Raw genomic sequence first — 24,326 nt, forward strand, 5'->3', positions numbered from 1 at the left:
CTCTCTCTCTCTCTCCCGCATTCTCGCTTGTTCTTTTGTTTAAAAAGTCGGCATTTTTACGATACAATAACAACAATCTTACGTTTATCGTTTTGGTCGAGGAATATATATATATATATATATATATATATATATATATATATATTTATTTTATATATAATAATAATAATAATATAGAGATAATTGTATCTCTAAATGCGTGAAACAGGATTACCGGAGGAACGATATCGTTATTATTATTTTTTTTTGTTTATTCTCCTGGCTGCTGGAATACTTACTGCAAAAAGTATTGATCTAATTGAAAAAAAAAAAAAAAAAAAGAAAAATCCGAACGGATCTTACTTTTACGCGAACATTTTTATTTCCGTACGGTTTATTCGATTTTTAACACCACGAATGGGGTTGGGGGTTGGGGGAGGGGAGGGGGAAGCTGTATCGCGTGCTCGTATCGATATTTATCGTATTTATTTTATATCCTTTTTATTTCTTTTTATTTCTTTTCACTTCTTTTCTTTTTTTTCTTTTTTTCTTTTTTAGATACGTGCACGAAATATGGAAATCATTATAACGATCCGAAAAAACTTGTCGAAATCTCGATTTAATTGGTTATACATGTTGGTTGTTGTTTCGTATGAAACTAAAAATAAAAAAATGATGGACGATTTGGAAACATATTTGAGAAGAAAGGGGGAGGAGGGGTGAACACAATATTCTCGAGATAATCATTTACTTCTATCTACGAATTTTTCTCGGATGTTTTTTTTTTTTTGCAATAATTTCACTTTCTATGTTTCTCTTTCTCGTTTCAAAATCGCTTTTTATATTTTTCTTTCGCGTTAAGATCCGGTAATCCTATTTCTAAGAAAAAAATTCCATTTTTTTGTTTCATCTCGTGTTTTCTTTCCCGTCATTCGCGATATGATAAAAATCGCGCGTGATTGGGAGGATCGGCCTTAAATTTCTCTCTGTGTAGTTTTTTTTTTCTTCTTGTTGAAACTTGAATATTTCTTTTTTTTTTGCGTGTGTGTGTTTTGCTTTTAATTCTTTGACTTAGACGTGTCATCGATTAGACGTCTTTTTTTTCTTCGTTTGTTTGTTTGTTTGTTTGTTCTTTTTCTTTCTAAAGAACGTGAAGATTTTCACAACTTTTCGATTTACTATCCCTTGCCCAAACCTTACCCAACAAATTTCGTACCTTTAGGCTGGTACTCGTCCTACTACCTCTGTACTTCTTTGGCGAGTTGTTTTCCGAACAAGAACCCAACGGTGATCTGCTACGATTTTTTCTGGACCTTTTACGAAATAGATCACGCGTCCTTTCCGGATTTTCGAGTTTTAAACGTATTTGCGTTAATAGTCCAACCAATAACTCGTCCACGTTATGATTTATTCCAACCGACGTTTCGATGAATTTGCAATCGTACGACGTTGCCATTGATTTACCTTCTGTTAACAAATTTTTGTTTCATTAAATATATTTTTATTTTTTCTTTATTCATTTAAAATAGATATATCAATATTAATTGTTATCGTAATTTTATGACAATTGAATAAGTACAATAATTTTCTTTTTTTTTTTAATGTAAGTATTTATAATGTAATAATAAATTATAATAAAAATTTGTGACCATTGTCTAATAATTTCGTAATTATGCAATTAAATCTTTGCACCTAGAAATTTATTTATTTTTTATACAAATTGTTAGTTTATATTGTCATATCAATTAACTTTACAAAAGAAAATGTAAAGAAAAGTTATATGCATTGCTGTATCGTTTATTATTCTATGGTCATACAAGTTTGTGATATTTTAGCACTGTAAAAGTTTAGTTATTAAGAAAAATTATTTCAATTATATTAAATTAAGCATTCATTAAGTGCTTTGGTACAAATATTCATAAATATTCATGATGAACATAAAGAATTTTTCTAACACGTTTAGATTTTTATATATTATTAAAATATTATATCATGTAATACTTATAAGAATAAATAAATAATAAAAATTATAGGAAATTATAACAAGGATAACGATTTTACAATTAAATTAAAAAACAAAAAATAGATCATTTTGCTCTAAGTACAGGGGAGAATATTTAAATAGGAACACTTGAATGTTTTATCGTTAATTTGTTTAAAGGTGGTACAATTGTTTTCAAGTATTCGTAAAGAAAATCCGTAAATTAGTTCACATCAATTTTGAATAAAAAGTATGTGTTTTTTCTAATCTTCGGTAATATGGTACAAGGATAAAAATAACTTTTGAAATTATGACCTTTCTCTCAGCTATATATCGTAAATTATTCATAAGGATAAAAATATACTAAAGTAAATAATAAAGTTTGTAGATTTTTCTATAGTTTTCACCAGGGAAATATCTAATTTTTTTTAACAATCATATTAAAAAAGAAAAAAAAAAAATAAGAAAAATTTTATTTCAAACTCATTGTTCTGAGATGTGATAAAACTTTTTTTGTGAAAAATAAATTTGATAACTAATTTCATTCTGTATTCAAGCATATATATCGTAAGGGCAGGTAACACTGGAAACTGTAAGTTACGTTTATAAGTATGATGTACATACCGTATCACTTTCATGTGCATATCATTTAGAAAAAAAATAAAAAAAAAACTTTTCAAGCAAGTTGCATATCGTATCACATTATAGAGATTCGATCTGTGAGCAGGAACGTGTGACTCGACATATGTCAACACGGTAACTCAACTTTTCCTAGATATTTTCAAACTCAAGTAAATGCATATCTTTTCTAAATGCGACAGTTGCTTCTTAAATTCTCTCCTTGAATTCCTTTACGTTACCCGATAAAAGTGTTACATATACACACGATTTTTTTTATTATACATATATTATACATATAAAATACCTGATAAGAAAAGAAAAAAAAACAGAAAAAAAATAGTTGACTCTCGTATAATGATGTTTTCAGTCTAACGTAGAAACAATCATTTTTAAAATAAACTTTTATTTTTTATCGATATAGAAGTTTAGAAATTTAAAGAAAGGATAAGAAACTGAATTTTGTTAATGACAATTATTATTATCGATAAATTATATAAGATACATAAGTGTTCCCATTTAAATGCCATACCTTTATTATTTATTATATATAATATATAATAATATATAATTTTAATTAATTATATAATTTTAATAATATTTATATAATTATAATTATATTATATATAATATATAATTATTATTATTATTTATTATTATGTACCATAAGCAAGAAAAACTTTATTTGTCATGCAACAGAATATGAGGAATTTAGGAGAACGAAGAAAGAGCTTGCAAGCAGGGGGGGGGTGAGTTTTTGTGCTGTTGCATAGTAACGTTATTACGTTTTCGTTGTGTTGCCACACGATAAATAATGAATAGTTTGCACGGTTAACAAGTGTTTATACGTACCGTTAGATTAAATTATTAGCACGTTCATTACCGGAAAAGGGAATTTTTTTTGATTGGCTGTACAGTAGTCATGTAAAAGCTAAATCGATATGACTGTTTCGAGAATTTCAAACGTTCACGTATATGTGTAGATTTGAGGTATTTCCGATGACAACTCATGAAAAATGTTTATACGAAATTCGATGTTTAACAAATTACGTGTTGCTCGATTTAATATTATTCTTTAATATTATTTCTTTTTTTCTAATTTTCTTTTCTTAAACATGATTACTCATATGTATTATAATATAACACAGTTTCACGTTATATCAAAATTTATATATGAAATAGAAGAAATAAGTTATATAAAATAATCGTAGTGAGAAAGTTCTTTAGTTTCGAATAAAAATAACTTTGTTGTTATTTAATATCAATATTTTATAAATAAGTACACGTAGGATGGATTATTTTGTTGTTGTTGTTTAAATATTGTTTTAAAGTTTCTCATTAAATCGTGTTTTCGTTTGAGATAGAAATAACTCACAAATGGGGGGGAGAACTTTGATCGGCCGGACGAGTTTCAATTAAACGGATCGGAATCGCCAATTGAAATTTCAATAAACCACCAAAGTGTCGAAAAATGAAATATCGTGGCTCTCGTCTTTGAAAACGTGCAAAAAACTCGGTTATATGGAGAATCAAGGAAAGATAGTTCCTTTGACCTATCCGTGTTTCGTTTGGCTTCTTTTTCCTCGGGCTACTACGGTCGTTGGCCTCGTTCCGACGTTTCTTTTTGTCGACTTTTTCTTTACTTTTATTTTCTTTCTCTTTCTATTTCTCTCCTTTCTAACCGTTAACGAAAAGAAATCCCGAAAAAGTCGTCGTCAGTAGGATTTTCGTTATAATCGTTCCTGATTTATTTTAAATATTTTTTCGTGCGTGTAATCATTTATAATATTAATATAACGTGATTCCTGTGAGATATTTTATACGATACACGTGAATACTTTTCAATTAATTCGATTAAAAATGACGATGATTAATCATTTAACAAATAAGTAAATTATTGTCAATTTGTAATTTACTAATCATTTTGATGCAATGCTCGTAGTTAATATTGTTTAATCGAATATAATTGGAAATAATTTCCGAGCTTTTAACTTTTGTTCAATTGCAAAACAAATTTTAATTAGTCTTTTGTGTGTTATTCATTAATAACACAAATAGGAAACTGTAATTTACAACGTGTGTTATACATAATTACAGTCTTTACGTTTGAATATATAGCATTAAAAAAGTTATTAACAAAAAAAAGTGTTCGCAGACTTATTTCAACGGGTTATTTCAAAACCGAGCTTTCCTTTTCAAAAGACTTTTCAAATTATTTCATTGTAGCTTTATTTATGAATAAATAATATTTTGCTTAAAAAATTGATTACACTGAAACACTCGTAGCATTGAGTTTCGAAAGAGTTTGAAGATCGAGGCTTTTTTGTTTTTAATCAAAACTCTTTCAAAATAATTCTCTACAAAGTATCCTGAATAATATGCCAGTTTCCATGGTGCGTCTACATATTGAAAAATTTCTTATTGAAAATATATCGCTCATTGTGTGAGACTTCATAATTCAGTACTTGTCTCTAATATTAATTTTTTTGTTATTAATAAAACATTTTTTCTTTAGTTTATACGTCAATTAATTTTTCCATCATTGTATGCCGACCTAAACCTTTAATATTAGAAAAAAAATTACTATTTCTATAACCGATTACAAATGACGTATATAATTTAAATAATTGACAAATATAATATATATATGTGTGTCTATAATTATGAAAGTAGTATAAGTCATATATTTCTTGTTTTAAGATATTTAAAGGATTACATTTCAATATTAAATGAATTCTATATAATATTGAAATAACAAACATTATCTAACGGTTCATTTTTAACAATATCGTGAAAATTACATTGAATTAATTTACTTTAAAGTAATGTGACGTGAAATAACTAATAAATAATAATAATTAATAAATAATAAATTAATAAATTAAATACATAATAATAATTAATAAATTAATAATAATAAATGTGACGTGAAATAACTAATAAATAATAATACTTATTTATTTTTAATTTTGACTTACATTAAACCACTTTCATAATTATATATATAAATATATAATAAATATATTTTAATTATATATTAATTATATTTTATATATAATTATATTATTATTATTATATATATATTGACAATTATATCAATTTGTTGTACGTATTAAAGAAACAAAAATAATCAGTTAGATAGAAACACAATTATCATCGGAAATACGTAGATGTATTGAAAAAAGAAAAAAAGCAAGAGAAACAACACGAGCAAGTTTAAAAGAGAAATAGGGTTAGCAGTCTAGGATTGCAGTTTAACAAAGGGTCTCCGGAAATGGGACCGTGGCAAATAGTGCAGCTTGCATGCGGAATCTCGTTTGAATGTGGCGATAAGGATTTTGATAGACGTTCTGAATGTGAGGTGTACGATATAAACGATAGGTTACCTTCGGTCGATATCACACGACTCCTAGCTAGATCAACCTTGTTTCCAACTAGAATGACCGCCCTTGCTGATACGTGGTCGCTACGCCAAAGTGTCTGAAGAACCTCTTCAGCTACTCTCGCAGATGCACGATCCGTTGTTGAATAAACAACGCAATATGCATGTGAGTCATACGAAGATATACAAGTTTCCGGCTGTAATCAGAAATAAACGAAATAACAATTTCTATTTAATATTCGTTTACTCTATTATTATCTTCTTTCTTATTATTCTTATCATTTTATACTTCACACTTTTTTACGGGTTCCAATTCATTTCTTTTCCTAACACTTATTCAATACTATCAAAGAGATTCCATCTTTTTTATCAACTTTTTCGAATTAACAGAACATGTTTTTTGTAAATTCTCGAGTGGGTCACCTAATACATTTTATTAACCATGCCCACGTTGCTTGACTTTAATAATCTAGAAACGTAATAACAATTTCTATTTAATATTCGTTTATACTCTATTATTATCTTATTTCTTATTATTCTTATCATTTTATACTTCACACTTTTTTACAGGTTCCAATTCATTTCTTTTCCTAACACTTATTCAATACTATCAAAGAGATTCCATCTTTTTTATCAACTTTTTCGAATTAACCAGAACATGGTTTTTTTTTGCGAATTCTCGAATGAGTCACCTAATACATGTAGGATTCGTGAAAAAATTGGGCTGTCGGAATTCTGACTGCACCGGGATTCGAACCCGGATATCTTCCGCTTTCCGGGCGACTGGACTGCTTTTTAACCAATTGAGCTATCCAGGGCCCACCGTCCAATCTCCTCACGAACGCCTACTTAAGTGTTTGGCCTGGAGGTGCTCGCATCCCACATACATTTTATTAACCGTGCTCACGTTGCTTGACTTTAATAATCTAAAGGAAATTAGTAATAAAATGTGGGCTAGATCGTTGATTATTTATTATTATTAAATGTAGTTATTAATTCGGTACCTTTTTTTTAATACAAATTTACTATTTATTTATAAAGTAATCGTACGTATCTACGATCATCATTATTTTCGATGACTTTCGGTTCATTTTTCAGGTTACTTGCTTAATTCTTTGACGAAAAAAAATAAGGTGTGACTATTTTAAATGAAATCAATTCAATACTAAACACGTATCGCGTTATTTCTATTACAGCGGATCACAATTGATTAATCTTCATAAAATATATATAAAATTTATTTTATTTTATTATATTATATTATATTATATTTTATATATTTATATATATTACGATCTATGTGTAGTAAAAAATATATCATTTATGTAATAAGAATTATTGATTAAAATATAGTACTATAACTAAAAAGTTTAAAAAGTATCATTTGACCAATCGCGATAGGTTTAGTGTTAATATCAAGGCATCGAATTAACTACTACATCTAATACACGTATATATATATACACATATATGTGTATGTATGTCTATATCGCGATATTGAATATAACGTGTTATAGGGGGCGAGGGGGAGGGGGAGGGTGAAGGGAACAGATCGTTTTACGGTTGAACACGTATCATGGCTCGATGCTTGTCAATGGCTAACACATATGCCTGATTACTGGACTAGGAACGCTTCAATGCTTTTGCAAGTCCTTTCTTACCCTCACCGTATGCGGGAACACCGTATACGATAAAATATATGTGTTCACGTATATATACGTATACGAAGAAGAAGAAGATATATATTGTGTATGTATGTACCATATATGTATGTATATATCTATATATATGTTTAATAATGTATATGTATATGAGTTGTATCGATAAACCTTGAAAAGTGATATTTTCGTTCTGAGTGATCACGATGATGATACAATTTTAGGATGTTTTGTATTTGCTTTGATCTGCCTTCAAACTTTTATATAAGAAGTAAAAAAGAAGAAGTTTTTTTTCTATAGGTAAAGTAATGTAGATTTATTTTAGAAAGTAATAATAATCTTTTGAAGTTAAAAGTTTTATTTCTTTGGTAAAAAGTCGGTCAATTTTTTGCGAAGAAATTTTTTAGTTGTACCAAAATAAAATAAGATAAGATAAATATCTTATACGTAAATATATATAATTATAAATATATATAAAATATATATATATTATAATATTAAATAATAAATAAAAAAATAAATATAAATATATATATTATATTATTTAAATATAAATATTATATTAATATTATATAATATATTATAAATATATTATAAATAAAAGATGAATATTATGACTAAAAATAATATAATATAAGATAAGGTATTATTGATCTTGTTAGATAATAATATTGTTCTGCAAATAAGTCTAATAAAATATCTAATTTTCTCACATTCTTTTTATCTTTATATTCTCAAAATTGAGTTTCGTACACGTACAAAACATACATATAATAAATATATATATATATAAAGAAGACTATTACGGATAATATGAGCTTTCGTATGCGTTCGTAGATGTTGTGCACGCTTATAAAACCGTGAAACTACAAAAAGGATTTCAAAGTTATTGAACAAACACGGCTTGTTTCCAACGTAACGCTATTTTGTAGACATGCAAGTAGACTTTTTACTCTCCTTCTATTCCCTTTACTAACACCGTTCTCGCAAAATCTCGAAAAACCGTGTTTTCTTATCTTTTATACAACGAAATGCTATAATATAATAGTTTGACATAATGAAATCAAAGTTTTCTTATAATACGATACAATAAGCATCTCACCTTATATACAGGATGTCCAAAAACAAGGGAGAAACATTTATTTTGTTTATAAAATAACAGATCTATACATCTTATTTAACTTTAATTTCCATAATATTATTAAAATATATCGATTAATAAAAATAATCTAACATCTTTCAATGTGTTTGTGTTTATTTAAAAGCATACAAAAAAATATAGACCCATAGAATACGAAGAAACAAAAATCACAATTGTAATACTTTCATTTGTTTAAATAAGCATCATTATCTTACTTTCCCTCTTTTTTAGTTGTTTTATTTTTTCAATTCACGTAGCTTTTTGTATTTTCATCACTCCAACAATAAAGGGCCACGACGAGGAGCCCATGACAATAAGCTTAGCCTTATTTTTTCTTTTTTTCTTTCTTTCGTTTCTATTCAGTAAAATTCATGGTTATATTTCATGTGTGAGTGCACGGTGCGTAGCTTATGTAAGAGATATAAAAGCATGATGTCACGGGGATTATGCGAAGGGTTAATACTGGAGTAGAGAGATGTAGTTGGGGGTTGGGTGGTGGGTTGGTGGGGGTGTTAGGAGGGTGCTCGTTCGTTCTCAGAGCTTTACGACGTCCTCGGGCTGTGTCAGTGGTACGTCAACCCAGTTTCATGAGTTCTGTCACGCGAACCAAGGCACCAAGCAAGGATATATCCGCCTTTAAATTACGAGGAAGTCCGCCTGTACGATTTTAAGATTTATGACTATTTGTTGTTGTACGAACAAAGAAAGACAACTACGACGATGATGACGAGTGATGACGTCAACAAAAATACGTCTTATCTCTACTACTTTTATTTGATTTTTTAAAGCTCACCCCGAGTGAGTGAGTGTCCAAACTGACAATTGAATTTTTAAAGTCCACTTTTATTTGTCTCTAAATCAATTTCTAGAAATACTTTTTTTATTTTACGTTCCCCCTTTGATTGAAATGTTATTACACAATACTGCTTTTCTAGCGTTTTAGAGTACCGTAATAAAATTCTTTACGTTTAGTTTAAAAATAAAAGAAAAATAGGGGGACGTTTGGAATTGATGCTGATATGATTTTGTTGCGTTGTTTGAAATGTTTTGATAAATCAAATATTATAGTATTCGTGGGTTTGATAATAAGATAATAGAGGAAAATATTTATTAATGTGTAAGTTGATAAAAAGAAAAAGAAAATAATTTTAATTACTATAAATATATATAAAAAATGTACGTTGTATATGAAATTGTTCGTCAAAGGAATAATCTTGACTTTCTTATTACATTCAATGATTCATAGAAGCCTTTCGAGTAAACGTATTATCGTATTTTTCTTTTTTCGTAAAAATATGAAAATTATTTGTAAGAGAAAACGCGAATACTCTTCGCTATAATAATAATAAAGAAGGAAAAAGAAGATCATATAAAAAAGGTGAATGAAAAAGGTTCGGTAAATGAATGAATGAGGTAGAGAGAGAAAGAGAGAATTTTCCACAAATGAATATTGAAGAAAAAATAGAAACGACATTTGCAAATTGTTCACGGAGGATAATAAATTGCGAATCGTGGAATTATTCGTGGAAACAAATATCATTTTTTTATCTTAAACCAATTATAATATCGCCTCGGACGGCTATGAAAATAATAAAACGTAATAAATGGAAAAAAGAAAAAAAAAAGAAACAAGTAGGAAGGAAAGAAAGAAAGAAAAAAAGAGAAAAGAGAAAGAAAAGTCAAAAATACAAAAGAAAAAAAATAGAATCTAGAGAATTTCTTGATACGTGGAACAATTTCAAACGTTTAACGAAAGGTAATTATTATTCGAAGCAATTATTCCGATCGGGAATACGCCGGTGCTCGTAAAACCCGTCAAGTTTTTTCCCCAACGAAATATTGATTTGTCATATCGGATTATTTATACTTGATTACATTTTTGTATTTTTTACTTTTACGATTAATTGTCATTTTTGTCGATAGGATAGAATTTTTTCTAAAAGCGAAATTATTCTTTTGGAAGTAGTAGAATAATAACCCTGTAAAATATAATTTTGAGCACCCAGGGAAGTAAAAAAAAGAAAAACAACAAACACACGACTCGTATATTATATTATATAAAGAATATTAAATATTAATAGTATTTAATTTTTTTTAAAATGTTGTATAAATTATACATCACGATACTTCGTCGTATTTTCAAACAGAAAAAAAAGAAACAAAGAAAATGAATACTCCGTTTTTAGAAATGACTGGATTGTCCAAAATCAATAAAAATAAATCGTATTTTCTGATACTAGGCCTTTCAAAAATTCAGATAAATCAACTGAATTGGTAATAAACATTCTGATCATCGAATAACTTCCTCAAATGTATCTTCATTTGATGAGCATATTTCAAATCATATTTTATCTTGTATAAAAAAAGAAAAGAAAGAAAAAAATATGTAAAAAAAAAGAAAAAAAAAAATGAAATAATTAGGAATTTTCGGTTATTAATAATAGTTTGGGAAGATGTTACTAAAACGGTGTGTTTCATATTATGTGCTGTTCCGTATTGGACACAGTTATCCTATAAATTCTCTCTCATAAGTATTTTAAGTGTACATCGTAATTTGATCTTACCTTAGATGGCACTTTGTCCGATAAATCGAACGGTAAAGGTGTACCAAGAAAAGTGATTCCCTTGTCGATATATATCGTAAAGTGGGGGCATGTGATATTCAATTTAACGTGTGAAATATAATATATATGTATGTATGTGTGTATATAATCATAGTGGCAGCTTTTGTATATATAATTATATATGAATATGTATATGCATAGTTATATATATATATATATGTTAAACTAACACTTATATATATATGTGTGTGTTTATATCTATTATATATTAATAGTATTTAATGTAGTAGTTAAACTAATACTTATTATATATATATATATATATTAAATATTAATAGTATTTAATGTAGTAATTAAACTAACACTTATTGTATATATATATAACACTTATGTGTATATATATATATTAAATATTAATAGTATTTAATGTAGTAGTTAAACTAACACTTATTATATATATATGTGTGTATATATATATATTTGTAAGTAAATATCCCACGGGAACCGACGTTTCCTAATACAATTTATCCATTTGCGAGAAGCGTATTAAGCTAAGTTAATCGATGCGGTCATGAAAATTTGGAAAATACTCTTAATGCACATTATCTCGCGTATCTGTCTTTAACCAAAGTTGTCGGTTGACCGTTATTAAAACAGAGAGTTCAGAGTTCAAATGAAAATAGTTTATGTTAAAATAAAAAGGACGATTTTCGTATGTTTAAAAAATGGAATATCGTTACAATTCCGTTTTGTATTTATATCAAAGAAGATTTGATTATAATGTTTGAATTATATTATTTGATCTCCGAAAGTGATATATATGAGCCGTTTATTTTGAAAGTGGCCTAACTCCATTTAACCTTAAATTAAGATATTTAAAGGTTTGCGTTTCAATGCAATTAAAAATATACGTAAAGAATAACAATGATTTATGTTGCTTTGTTGTAATGCTTTATTGATAGATAATTTGAAGCTGTACATGTTACCGTGGGTAACTGGAAATAATTGACAAATGGAGTTAGGCCACTTTCAAAATAAATGGCTCATATATATATCAGGGCTTCAAAATTAATCAGAGATTTTTCAATCTCTTTTCCGATAATATATCCTGAAAGAATTTAATATTTGATATAGGTCAGTAAATAAAAAAATATTATTAATGTTATAAAAAATAAATTGTAATAGAAATTTTTGTCGACTTTTTTCATTTAGTTCACTGTCACAATTAACTGGTTTAGAAGCCAATACGATTAAGTGCAGATAATAAAAATGAAGAAAATTAATGTTTTGCAGTGCATTAAAAAAAAAATCAGATTCTCTTCGTTAAGAGGATTTACAAGAAGAAAAAAAATGATTTGATTAATTTGTAATGCAAAGTTCGTGTCGTAAGATTGTTACCAGGTACCAATAGTATTCTTTTGTAGTTTCAATTTCGTTGGTACGCAGTAATAGTCTCATACATTTCGTTGAGATGTTACCTAACAATGGTTTAACCGTGTGTGTGTTCTATTAGTAGCATGAAAAATAGTACATGTAAAGCTAATTTCAAATAATATTCGTTGTGTTATATTATTCCACTGTTGGAGCTTATCTTTCGAAGCTCCATGAATAAAACTTTATGGCTAGCTTTTCTCTCGCATACTTAGAAGTTATTAGCTTTTCCTAACTGTGCTATTATTTTATGGCAAACGGTCACCACCCTGAAAGAACAAGAAGAACAAGAAGAACAAGAAGAAGAACAAGAAGGAGAAGAAGAAGAAGAAGAAGAAGAAAATTCTTCTTGGCGTTCTCTTCGTTTTCTCTTTCGTTGAATATTTGGAGTATGAGTTATGTGCAATAACGTTTTGTGTCCCTTTTATTCTTCAGATGATGGATGCACGTTTACGTAAGTAACGTTAAACGCCCGTTATGAAACGATTAATAAAGATTTCAACTAGAGCACGTAGGAGGTCACAAAATGTATAAGGTAAAGGTAACTAGGGAATATTCTTTTTGAATACACATTGGAATTTAGGTTCTCCTCGTAATAATCTTTTGGATAAAAATTCGAAAACCGAGAAGTTTCATGGCTGCCCGTTACTCTGTGCCTGGTTCCTACGTGGAAACCATTAAAATTCATTCAAAAGCTCGCAAAAAGGGGCATATAAAAATAAAAGAGAAAAAAAGAGAAAAAAAGAGACACAGAGAGAGAGAGAGAGAGAGAAAGAGAGCTTAGGAAAATTTTCGTTAACAATATTTATGGTTTCCTTTTACTTTTTTCTTTTCCTATATTTCTTATCTTTATTTTTATTTCTTTTTTTGTTCTCTTTAGCATCCAATTATCGAATAAAAAGTGAAATGAACGATGAGAAAAGCCTAATACAACTCGGTCGTTTTTTGATGATACGTCCGTTCGTAAATGCGGTCTCCAATTTAAAAGCTTTTGTGTTGATATCCGTGACGGAGACCACAACAGGAAAAAGTTATTCAATTTGAAGCAGACGAGGAGAGAAAGAGGAAACTCTGACCAGTTCCAAAGTTTACGGACTTTTATATTTTTGTATCTCTCTCTCTTTCTTTCTATATCTCTCCATTTATCTCTATTTCAATCTCTATCGAATAACCGGTTTCGAGTTTAAAAGCATTCGAAGTTATTATTATTATTATTATTATTATTATTATTATTATTATTATTATTGAAATCGAAGTATTACGTAAAGAGAGATAGTAGAATATATTTTTATCTTGTTTTTTCTTTTTCTTTTTTTTAATATTTCTTTCGGTAAATTCTTTCCGATACCATTTCCACAGATTTTTTTTTTTATACAGGGTGATTCATCTAAGTGTATGTATCGTTTAAATTATTTATGAACTCTTTGTGTTGTTTTATATAGAAAAGAAATATTTCCAATTAAACGTAATACACGATTAATGGAAGCACTTAATGTAAATATCAGTTTTGTATATCTATTCTACTTTTTTTTATTATTGACATATGAAGGTCACTGGATATGATATTTGACCGTTCGATTAAAAAAGGGCGTTAAACGATGAGTAAAGATCTTTTAAGGTTGTTGCGTCAGGATTGTGCATCACTCTTTTCATCTGCAAAGTTATACATTTTATAATTTATAATACAATGAAGAAAATCTGGGCCGCGACCTTTAGATTTCGGTAAAAAATAAAAAAAGAAAAAACAAACAAAAACAAAAAAGCAACGAATTAATATTATTATATTATTTAATAATAATAATAATAATAATGTACGAGTAATTGAGATAGCACACTTAATGAAATACCTTGTATATATTATTTATATTTTGATTATTATTGTATTTTTATATATGATTATCATTATATTAAATATTATTATTATCGTTAAGTATCGTTTTAGGTAAATCGGAAAAATTTAAAAAACTTTATTTTCAATAGTCACACTCTTTCCCTTTAAATAAATATTCTACCTTCTTTTTTAATTGGATGTTTAAAACAGAATTTTGAACGAACGAAATACAATTACTGAGCTTTCAATACCAAAAATATTCAATAATCAAATTGAATAACCATGGTACGATACCAATTGAACAAACAACAAAATTATTACTTTCGAAAATCGATCTCACGTTGCACTAAAATAATACAATAGTTTTATATCAACAACAACAACAACAACAACAACAACAATAATAATAAACCAAACTTCGTAATTGTTCTTTTTAATCGTAAAATTAAACTGATTTTTCAAGGATTTCGTTTATATATAATAATAATAACAATAATAATGATAATAATAATAGTAATTCATTAGAATTAAGTATGTAACGGTGTTATGCGAGCTTACGTGCGTGCTTGAATAACTTCGTACTTGCATACATAAAGAACAAGCATGAGGGAACGAATCTATTCTCGAGGAAGTTAACTCAACTTGCATTGTAGTTAAATAATGAGGGTTTGTCAGTGAATTTACGTGCTTAAATTTAATCCAAATGGATGATCAAAATGGAAAATCAAGATTTGCATTGTTTAAATATCGATTGTAACATCGAATTTTACTATCTGTGATAATAAATCAATTTATTTTCATTTTAATACTGATAATACGGATATAATATAATAGAATAAAAAGAGAGTCACGAGAAGCAGGACACCTGATGAATATCTCTTTAAATACAACGATTTAAAGATATGAATTATGGATATACATCCAAATTTGAATGATTTAAAAGGACCCCACATAATATCATCAAAAGTACCTTTTTATGATCAGACATTTTTATGTAACAAACAGGGGTACTTTTATATGGATAAATATTTTCAAATAGTACGAACAAGCGTACTCAGGGATACATTAAAATTTCTAATCAATTTTCTTATCAGTTATATAAAACGTTACTTTTCTTAAAATATAATGTTCTTTTTTGAAATCAAATTTACGTCAATTTATTATTTTAATATGTAGTCCTAAAATATGTTTAAGTGTGTAAGAAAATTTGCAAATATTGTATTACGAGAAAATATTGATTGATTTCAATTGATAGTAAGCGTACGAATACTTTTACGATTCACTGTATATATATAATTATTTTTTTTTAAATATAAAATATTATTAAAATATAATTATTTATTTATTTATATATAAAAAATAAAAATATATATATATAATATATATATTTTTATTATATATAATATTTTTATTAAAATATTAAATATTAAAAATATTATAATATTAAAAATATTATAATATTAAAAATATTATAATATTATTAATATATATATTTATTTAAAAAAAAAAATAAAAAAACGATAAATATAAACAAAGAAGAAGAAGAAGAAGAAGAAGACATATAAAACGGAGAGAACAACGGAATAATATTCGTTTCTTTGAAGAGAAAAAAAAATACGAGCATACAGGTTTATAATCCATAAGCTTTGAAACTACGGTTTAAGGTTCTCTCTATCTCTCTCTCTCTCTCTCTTTCTCGATATATCGCGAAAATTACCACTGCGTTCGAGGTCTCACCCTTTCTTATACTCGTGATCCCATCCAAAACCCATCCCCCAAACCCGTTCACTCTACTATCCTAAATTTACTGCCGTTTTCTCTACTCGCGAACTTCTAACGCCATTATCGGCCAATTTCGCTAAGATTTCCTAATTAAACATCGTGATTCTAAGATATTGGATCGTAAATCTCGTTAACGAGCATTTCACATAAAACTTGTAGTTCTAAACTTACTCTCTCTCTCTCTCTCTCTCTTATTCTCTCTCTCTTTCTCTTTCTATTTTAGAGAATTCGTAAAACTTGTAGGATAAATTTTGTATTATCTTGAAACATTTCCGTTTATATTTTTATTTTGTTCTTTTTTGTTTATTTTTAAACATTTCTCTCGACATTATCGTTTATTTATATAGAAATGAAAGTTTTTTCTAGCGAAGGTAAGTCGTGGATGAAATGAAATATTGAAGTTTAAACGCAAGTGTAACGGAAGGTGTAAAGAAAAAACAAAATAGTAAAAAGGGGTGTGTACTGAGATAAGGGTGAGAGAAAGTAAAATAAAACATATGCTGTAAGCTTTTTGTTTATTTTTCTGTGAAAAAAAGTGCTGGAAAGAGTGAGAGAGAAAGAAAATGAATGAAATGGGGAGAACGGGGTTCTCAAACTTTTTCAATTTTCTATCACATTGATAAAAATTAATTTCTATTTTTTATCTCTTTCTATCTTTGATATATATTTTATATTTAAATAATTACACAGTCAATTTTTGTTCTTATAAATCTGTTTTCATCGCGTTGTTTTTCATCGTATTGTAATTGACGAAAAATAGAAAATAAAAAAAAAAGCAGCGTAGGAATATTTGTAAAAGATTGAAATGGAAAAAAGAAATAGAGAAAAATAGAGAGAGAGAGAGAGAGAAAGGGAAAGAAACAATCTAAACAGAATAGGAAGAAATGCAACAGCATTCGGAACATTTCTCTATTTAAATTTACCCTTTGGAAGGAATGCAAAGAAGAATTTTCTTCTTCTTCTTCTTCTTATTCTATGGTAAATCTCGTTTTTCGTGCTACTCGAGAGTCAAGAAAATATTTTTCTCCATATTCTTTCCAAGGGCGGTCTAGTTTTTTCTCATAGCAGGAGGAAAACAACCTTTAGAAGTTATCTTCATCTTATTACGATGGTCTTCTTATCATATTGTTCGCTCGGTAAAAGTAGTTACGTCTCTCTCGTCTAAGCTTTTATCACCATAAGAGACACTTAAGCTAGCTTCCGTGTTTCTTTTTTGAAAATAATTATGCGATATACTAGTATAAAAGGAAAGTAATATAATATAATATTTTATCGACGTATATTTGTTTTTATTTTTTTTTTTTTTTTTTTTAGAAAAGCATTGTTAATAATTTATTTTGCATTTTTATCTATAATAAAATAAAATATAAATATATATATATATATATATATATATGTATACACGTAGGTGTGTGTGTGTTAGTATAATTATTAATATTTCACGATTGTTTTGAAAATATTTTATGCAATATTATATATTATTATATTTGTATAATATTTTCAATGAAATGATATTTAAATAAATATAATATTGTATTTATCTATAATAAAATAAAATATATATATACACGTAGGTGTGTGTGGGTGGGTTTAGTATAATTATTAATATTTCACGATTGTTTTAAAAATATTTTATGCAATATTATATATATTTATTTGTATAATATTTTCAATGAAATGATATTTAAATAAATATAATATTGTATTTATCTATAATAAAATAAATATAAATATATGTATACACGTAGGTGTGTGTGTGTGGGTGTGTGTTAGTATAATTATTAATATTTCACGATTGCTTTGAAAATATTTTATGCAATATTATATATTATTATATTTATATATAATATTTTCAATGAAATGAATATTTAAATAAATATAATATTGTTATCTCAGAGACAAAGTGAAAGTATGATCAACATTTTGTTAAACGATATTATATGCGAAACAATGTTAAATTATTAAACGAAAATAATTATGTATGATTGACGTTATTCGTACTCATATATGTTTTATAAAATAGAATTATTACGTTGAATAACAGTGAGATTAGTGTGTGTGTGTGTGGGTGTGGGTGTTAGTATAATTATTAATATTTCACGATTTTTTCTAAAATATTTTATGCAATATTATATATTATTATATTTATATATAATATTTTCAATGAAATGATATTTAAATAAATATAATATTGTTATCTCAGAGACAAAGTGAAAGTATGATCAACATTTTGTTAAACGATATTATTTGCGAAACAATGTTAAATTATTAAACGAAAATAATTATGTATGATTGACGTTACTCGTACTCATATATGTGTTACAAAATAGAATTATTACGTTGAATAACAGTGAGATTACTATGAGTATTTATTATTTAAAATGTAATTACAGGATTATAGCTTTAGAAATAGAAACTAGCGGAGTGTGAAATAAGTGAGATAATGAAACTATACATATATATATATATATATATACTATATAAATATTTATATAATCCATATAAAGAATAATTGATATAAGATTATATTTTTTTATATTTTTCCACAATTTTTCTATCAAATAATCAAATCGTTTAACGCGTACGTATTACGTATACACACATGTACGTATAAAAAAATGCATACTTATTCATATATTATATTTAAATCAATTCTCCGAACGTTGAAAGATGCAACGACGGTAAACGTTGCGTATAAAAAAAAAGGGGAAATAAAATATATATATATATATCTTTTTACATTTCTGTTTTCCATGTTTTATTTCTTTAGTAGCGAGAAGGGATCACTTTGCATCCGATATTCGGTATACATAAAAAGAAAAAAGGAAAGAGGGAAAGATAAGAAGAAGGAAAGTGTTTGTAAGAATGTATAGAGTATATATTCGAGCTTTACTTCGAAAGCTTTTGACGTTACGAAAGGTTTACGTGACCTCTTAGCGTACGGGGGATGCAACTGAAAGTTGCAGTGAAATCGTTCCTATCATACATCTCGTATTTATGTATTTGTGTGTATGTATTATTATAGATGCAAAAGCTCATATACATAAGTAAATACATCTATGATCACAAATTATCTATTTAAGTCGTGAAAGAATGAGATCAAATATATTACGAAACCATAAAGTTTTGGATTATGATATTAACAAGGGAAAAACCGAGTTTACAAGGGGATACTAATTTCTTTTTTTATAATTTTACATATAGTTGTATTTATTTTTTTATTATATAATATATTTATATTATATAATATTATTTAATATTATTAATAATATAATATAAATTAATTATTAATATTACAATATAAATTAATATTATTAATATAAAAATTAATTAATATTATTAAATTTAATATTATTAAAATAATTATAATTAAATATTATTTATAATTGTTTTTTATTTATAATTTATCAGGATTATATATTGTACAAGCAGTAATACTCTGTTGCGTGGGAACTTAGGTCAAATGTAAATCGTAAAATATTGGAAAAAAATTGTCCCCATTTCGATCATATTAGATATTTATCTCTGACGAAATAAATAAAAGTATTATTTATTTAAGAAATGTACTCTTTGTTTATTACGTATAAGAGGACTGAAAAATTCTGAGTTTACCACGAGGATGATTTTAACATTTGGAATCTCGTTTTCTGCATAATTTGTTTATGTTTTTATTAAATGTATTTTTATTTTTCCTTTTCTTTAATATTTTTATATTTAATATTTAATTATAATAATTTAATATTAAAATAAATAAATAAATTATAATTATTATAATATAATAATAATTATAATAATTAATTATAATAATTTAATATTTATTGATAATATAAAGATATTATTATATAAACTAATCACGAATAAAGTGATATACGATTGATGAGAAAATGGTATATTATTTTTTAAAACAATAAAAATCTTTGAAATTCTATAAAATCAAACACGCGTTGATCTGTTTTGCTGGAAATCGTTTCTTCTAACGAGTACAACATTTCAACTAGTACCATCGAATTAATTATTCATCGCGTAAGAAAATCTTTCTCAGTTTACTTCCATCGTGATAAAACATTTCTCGTTTGACGTTTACATTCGAATTTCTCGTTTGACATTTAACGTTAACACTTCTAACTTAATAAAGCTTGCATTGAAATATCCCGTACGAAATTCGCGTTAAACTTGTAACTGTTTGACGTTTATTCTCCCCATTGAAACAATCTTTGAACAGTAATTAAAGTTTGTAAATATACTCGCCTAACTAATTAGATCCTGCGTTAAGATTTAAAGCAACACGTATATACAACATGTATATTATTCGATATAAATTTTCTCTGAACGAGTAAACGATTTGTTTATGGAGAAACAATTGCATATTTAATTTTCAAATAGACAATATTCTATAAATTATAATTATTCAAACAATATATTAAATTCCTTATTTATTTAAATTCAAACTAACGTATGTTACAACAACAGTTAGAAATAATCAATCCGTTTAGAACTTGAAACGACAACCTGACTAATTTCTATTGAAATTAGCACACTCAATTTAAAAATATACTCGCCTAACTAATTCGATCCTGCGTTGTAATTAATATTATAAAATAAAAATTATTAAATTCCTTATTTATTTAAATTCAAACTAACGTATGTTAAAACAACAGTTAGAAATAATCATCCGTTTAGAATTTGAGACGACAACCTGACTAATTTCTAGTGAAATTAGCACGCTCAATTTAAAAATATACTCGCCTAACTAATTCGATCCTGCGTTGTAATTAATATTATAACATAAAAATTATTAAATTCCTTATTTATTTAAATTCAAACTAACGTATGTTACAACAACACTTAGAAATAATCAATCCGTTTAGAATTTGAAACGATAACCTGACTAATTCTAGTGAAATTAGCACGCTCAATTTAAAAATATACTCGTCTAACTAATTCGATCCTGCGTTGTAATTAATATTTATAAAATAAAAGTTATATATTAAATTCCTTATTTATTTAAATTCAAACTAACGTATGTTACAACAACAGTTAGAAATAATCATCCGTTTAGAATTTGTAAACTCCAACGTGACTAATTTCTAATGAAATTAGCACGGTCAATTTAAAAATATACTCGCCTAACTAATTCGATCCTGCGTTGTAATTAATATTTATAAAATAAAAATTATTAAATTCCTTATTTATTTAAATTCAAACTAACGTATGTTACAACAACAGTTAGAAATAATCAATCCGTTTAGAATTTGTAACGACAACCTGACTAATTTCTAACGAAATTAGCACGGTCAATTTAAAAGTATAATATCATATTAAATTATTAAAAGGTAATCTCCGAAATTAGGATGTAGTCTAATCTAGACGAACCTAATCCGACTTTGTATTTAGTTGGAACATAACTATACATACATAATATACGTATACGTACATTAAGGTAATAGAAAAAAGGGCAACTATAAGTATAGGCTAGCTCACTGACTTCAAGGAAGAAGAAAAAAAAAGAAATAGAAGAAGAAGAAGAAGAAGAAGGGAAAAAGAAAAGCAAAAAAGAAGAAGAAGAATAAAGAAAGAAGAAAAAGAGAAAAAAAAGAAAAGTTTCTTTGAAAGCTGCCAAGCCGACGAGGTCTGTTTCGTGATGCATAGTAGCCCGAGGGTTGCAGGAAACTCGAGTTAATGGAACCTGTCATATTCCATACGTGCTTTAATGCAGTGTGCTAGCTAGAAGGGTGGTGTACGTATGGGTTGAAGGCCTTCACAAGAGAGAGAGAGAGAGAGGGGGGGGTGGGAATCGTTGAAAAGGGAGGAAAAGAGAGGGTTAAGAGTAAAAAGAGAAAGGGGGAGGAAGGGGGAGAAAGGAGTAGAGTGGTTTCGTGGCTGGAAGAAGCCACGGACGCGTGCGACCTATGCGATGGATGTGGAATGCACCTACATCTTTATATATCTTTACTACTACTACTACTATTTATGTGAAAAACGTATCATCTTAGTGTGTATGTGTGTATTATAGCTTTGCGAATGGGATAAACTCTGGGGAGACGAGAACGAGCTCAAGTATGTCAATGGAAAGAAATAAATCTAGTGAACATCGAGCATTTATCTTTTCCTCGAGAATAGAAAAGGGATAGGATGGATGGATGATAGTCAGACGAAATGAGTTTTCTTTTTTTTTTTCTACCAATAATACAATTAAGGTTTTTTTTTATAATGATAAAGTAATATGGAAGATAAGGGGAAAGAATAGGATGCGTTTAAGTAATGCATTATGCATTAATAATGCATGCTAATAATGCATCAATGCACATTAGATGAAATTGAAAGTATGGAATTTTGGTGTATTTTGCATAAATATCTTAATAGATTGTATATTATCTATGATATACTATTATTCGTTAAGCAGAAATTATTCGATTATCAGGAATTTTGTGGATAAGGTAAATCATTGAAATTATTTCCTTCATTGTTTTGACTTTTTATAGTTTGTGTTAGTAGTTAAAAAATGAAAAAAAAATGTAAGAAGTATATTACGTTAAATTTGAATGGGAACTTGATCATTCTACCATAACACGACAGACACGATATACGATATTTAATTGTGAATTGAAATCATTCATTGAAATATTATCATTCACACTTTTTTAATGATACTATTATAGAAGGAAGATTACGGAAGGAAATAAAAATCGATGATATTTCATTTTCATCGTTTCTTATGAATATTTTAACGAACGCGATATCGTTTAGAAAAAAAAAAAAAGAAAAAAAAGAAAAAAAGAAGACCTTCTCGGTAAAGAATCGAGGTAAAGATGATTGAATTTCATCGTGTCATCCTCGTATTTATATTCATTGACCGGAAAACATTGATGTCAAGTATTCGTGAGATTTTTCCTTAACAGATAGTATACTCGTGGTTTTTCCATATCGTTTCGTTTGTCGAGAGTTTCTTTGATGTATAAAATATCTATTAATCGATCGTTTAAAAGCTCTAGGCAATGAAAGCTTATACAAATGAGATATACATTACGAAACTCGAGCTTTCCTTTACTCAAATGCTAATTTCTCTTCATAACTACATACACATATATATATATATATATAATATAAACATACAATAATTTATATATTTATTTAAAATAATTATTATGTTTGATATAGAACGATTTAAAAAATAAAATCTTTTTCACATACATTGATAATAAATTAATATATTGTTGATTAATTAAATTAATGAATAGAACACGTAATTTTTATTTGAAATACTAATGCGTATCTATCTATATATATATTTATTTAAAATAATTATTATGCTTGATATAGAACGATTTAAAAAATAATATCTTTTTCACCTACATTGATAATAAATTAATATATTGTTGATTAATTAAATTAATAAATAGAACACGTAATTTTTATTTGAAATACTAATGCGTATCTATCTATATATATATTTATTTAAAATAATTATTATGCTTGATATAGAACGATTTAAAAAATAAAATCTTTTTCACATACATTGATAATAAATTAATATATATTGATTAATTAAATTAATGAATAGAACACGTAATTTTTATTTGAAATAATAATGCGTATCTATCTATATATATATTTATTTAAAATAATTATTATGCTTGATATAGAACGATTTAAAAAATAATATCTTTTTCACATACATTGATAATAAATTAATATATGTTGATTAATTAAATTAATTAAATTAATCTACATTCATATAAAACGAGTGATATATATATTATTATTGACATTAATTGAAAGAACTCTATCCAAAAAAAAAAAAAGAAAAAGAATATTCTTTATTGCAATTGACACGACGTGATTTGTGTGTTTTATTTTTTTTTTTTATAGTTTATAATATCAGTCAGCTTTCGAAATGACTATACCGTTCAATCAGTCGCATAGGATTTTGGGCTTTGAAAGCAACATTGAAACTTTTCT

At 26.7% G+C, this 24,326-nt stretch overlaps 1 protein-coding gene across 10 annotated transcripts in view; it reads right to left on the reverse strand.

The window, feature by feature from the left end:
* Window positions 1-33: 33 nt before the first annotated feature.
* LOC122514429 (flocculation protein FLO11-like) overlaps window positions 34-24,326 on the reverse strand; it is a 131,539-nt gene continuing 107,246 nt past the window's right edge. For 9 of the 10 annotated variants that reach the window (XM_043631247.1, XM_043631251.1, XM_043631246.1 and 6 more), the window contains 2 exons: window positions 5,965-6,157; window positions 34-1,446 (listed from right to left, as the gene is read on the reverse strand). In XM_043631247.1, coding sequence (XP_043487182.1) covers window positions 1,121-1,446; window positions 5,965-6,157 — 519 coding nt within the window. In that variant the 3' untranslated portion in view covers window positions 34-1,120. The remainder of the gene's footprint in view (window positions 1,447-5,964; window positions 6,158-24,326) is intronic. The other variant, XM_043631252.1, reaches the window with a different exon arrangement.

This window comes from Polistes fuscatus, unplaced genomic scaffold, assembly GCF_010416935.1.
Source record: "Polistes fuscatus isolate 324 unplaced genomic scaffold, CU_Pfus_HIC Scaffold15, whole genome shotgun sequence".
NCBI lineage: Eukaryota > Metazoa > Arthropoda > Insecta > Hymenoptera > Vespidae > Polistes > Polistes fuscatus.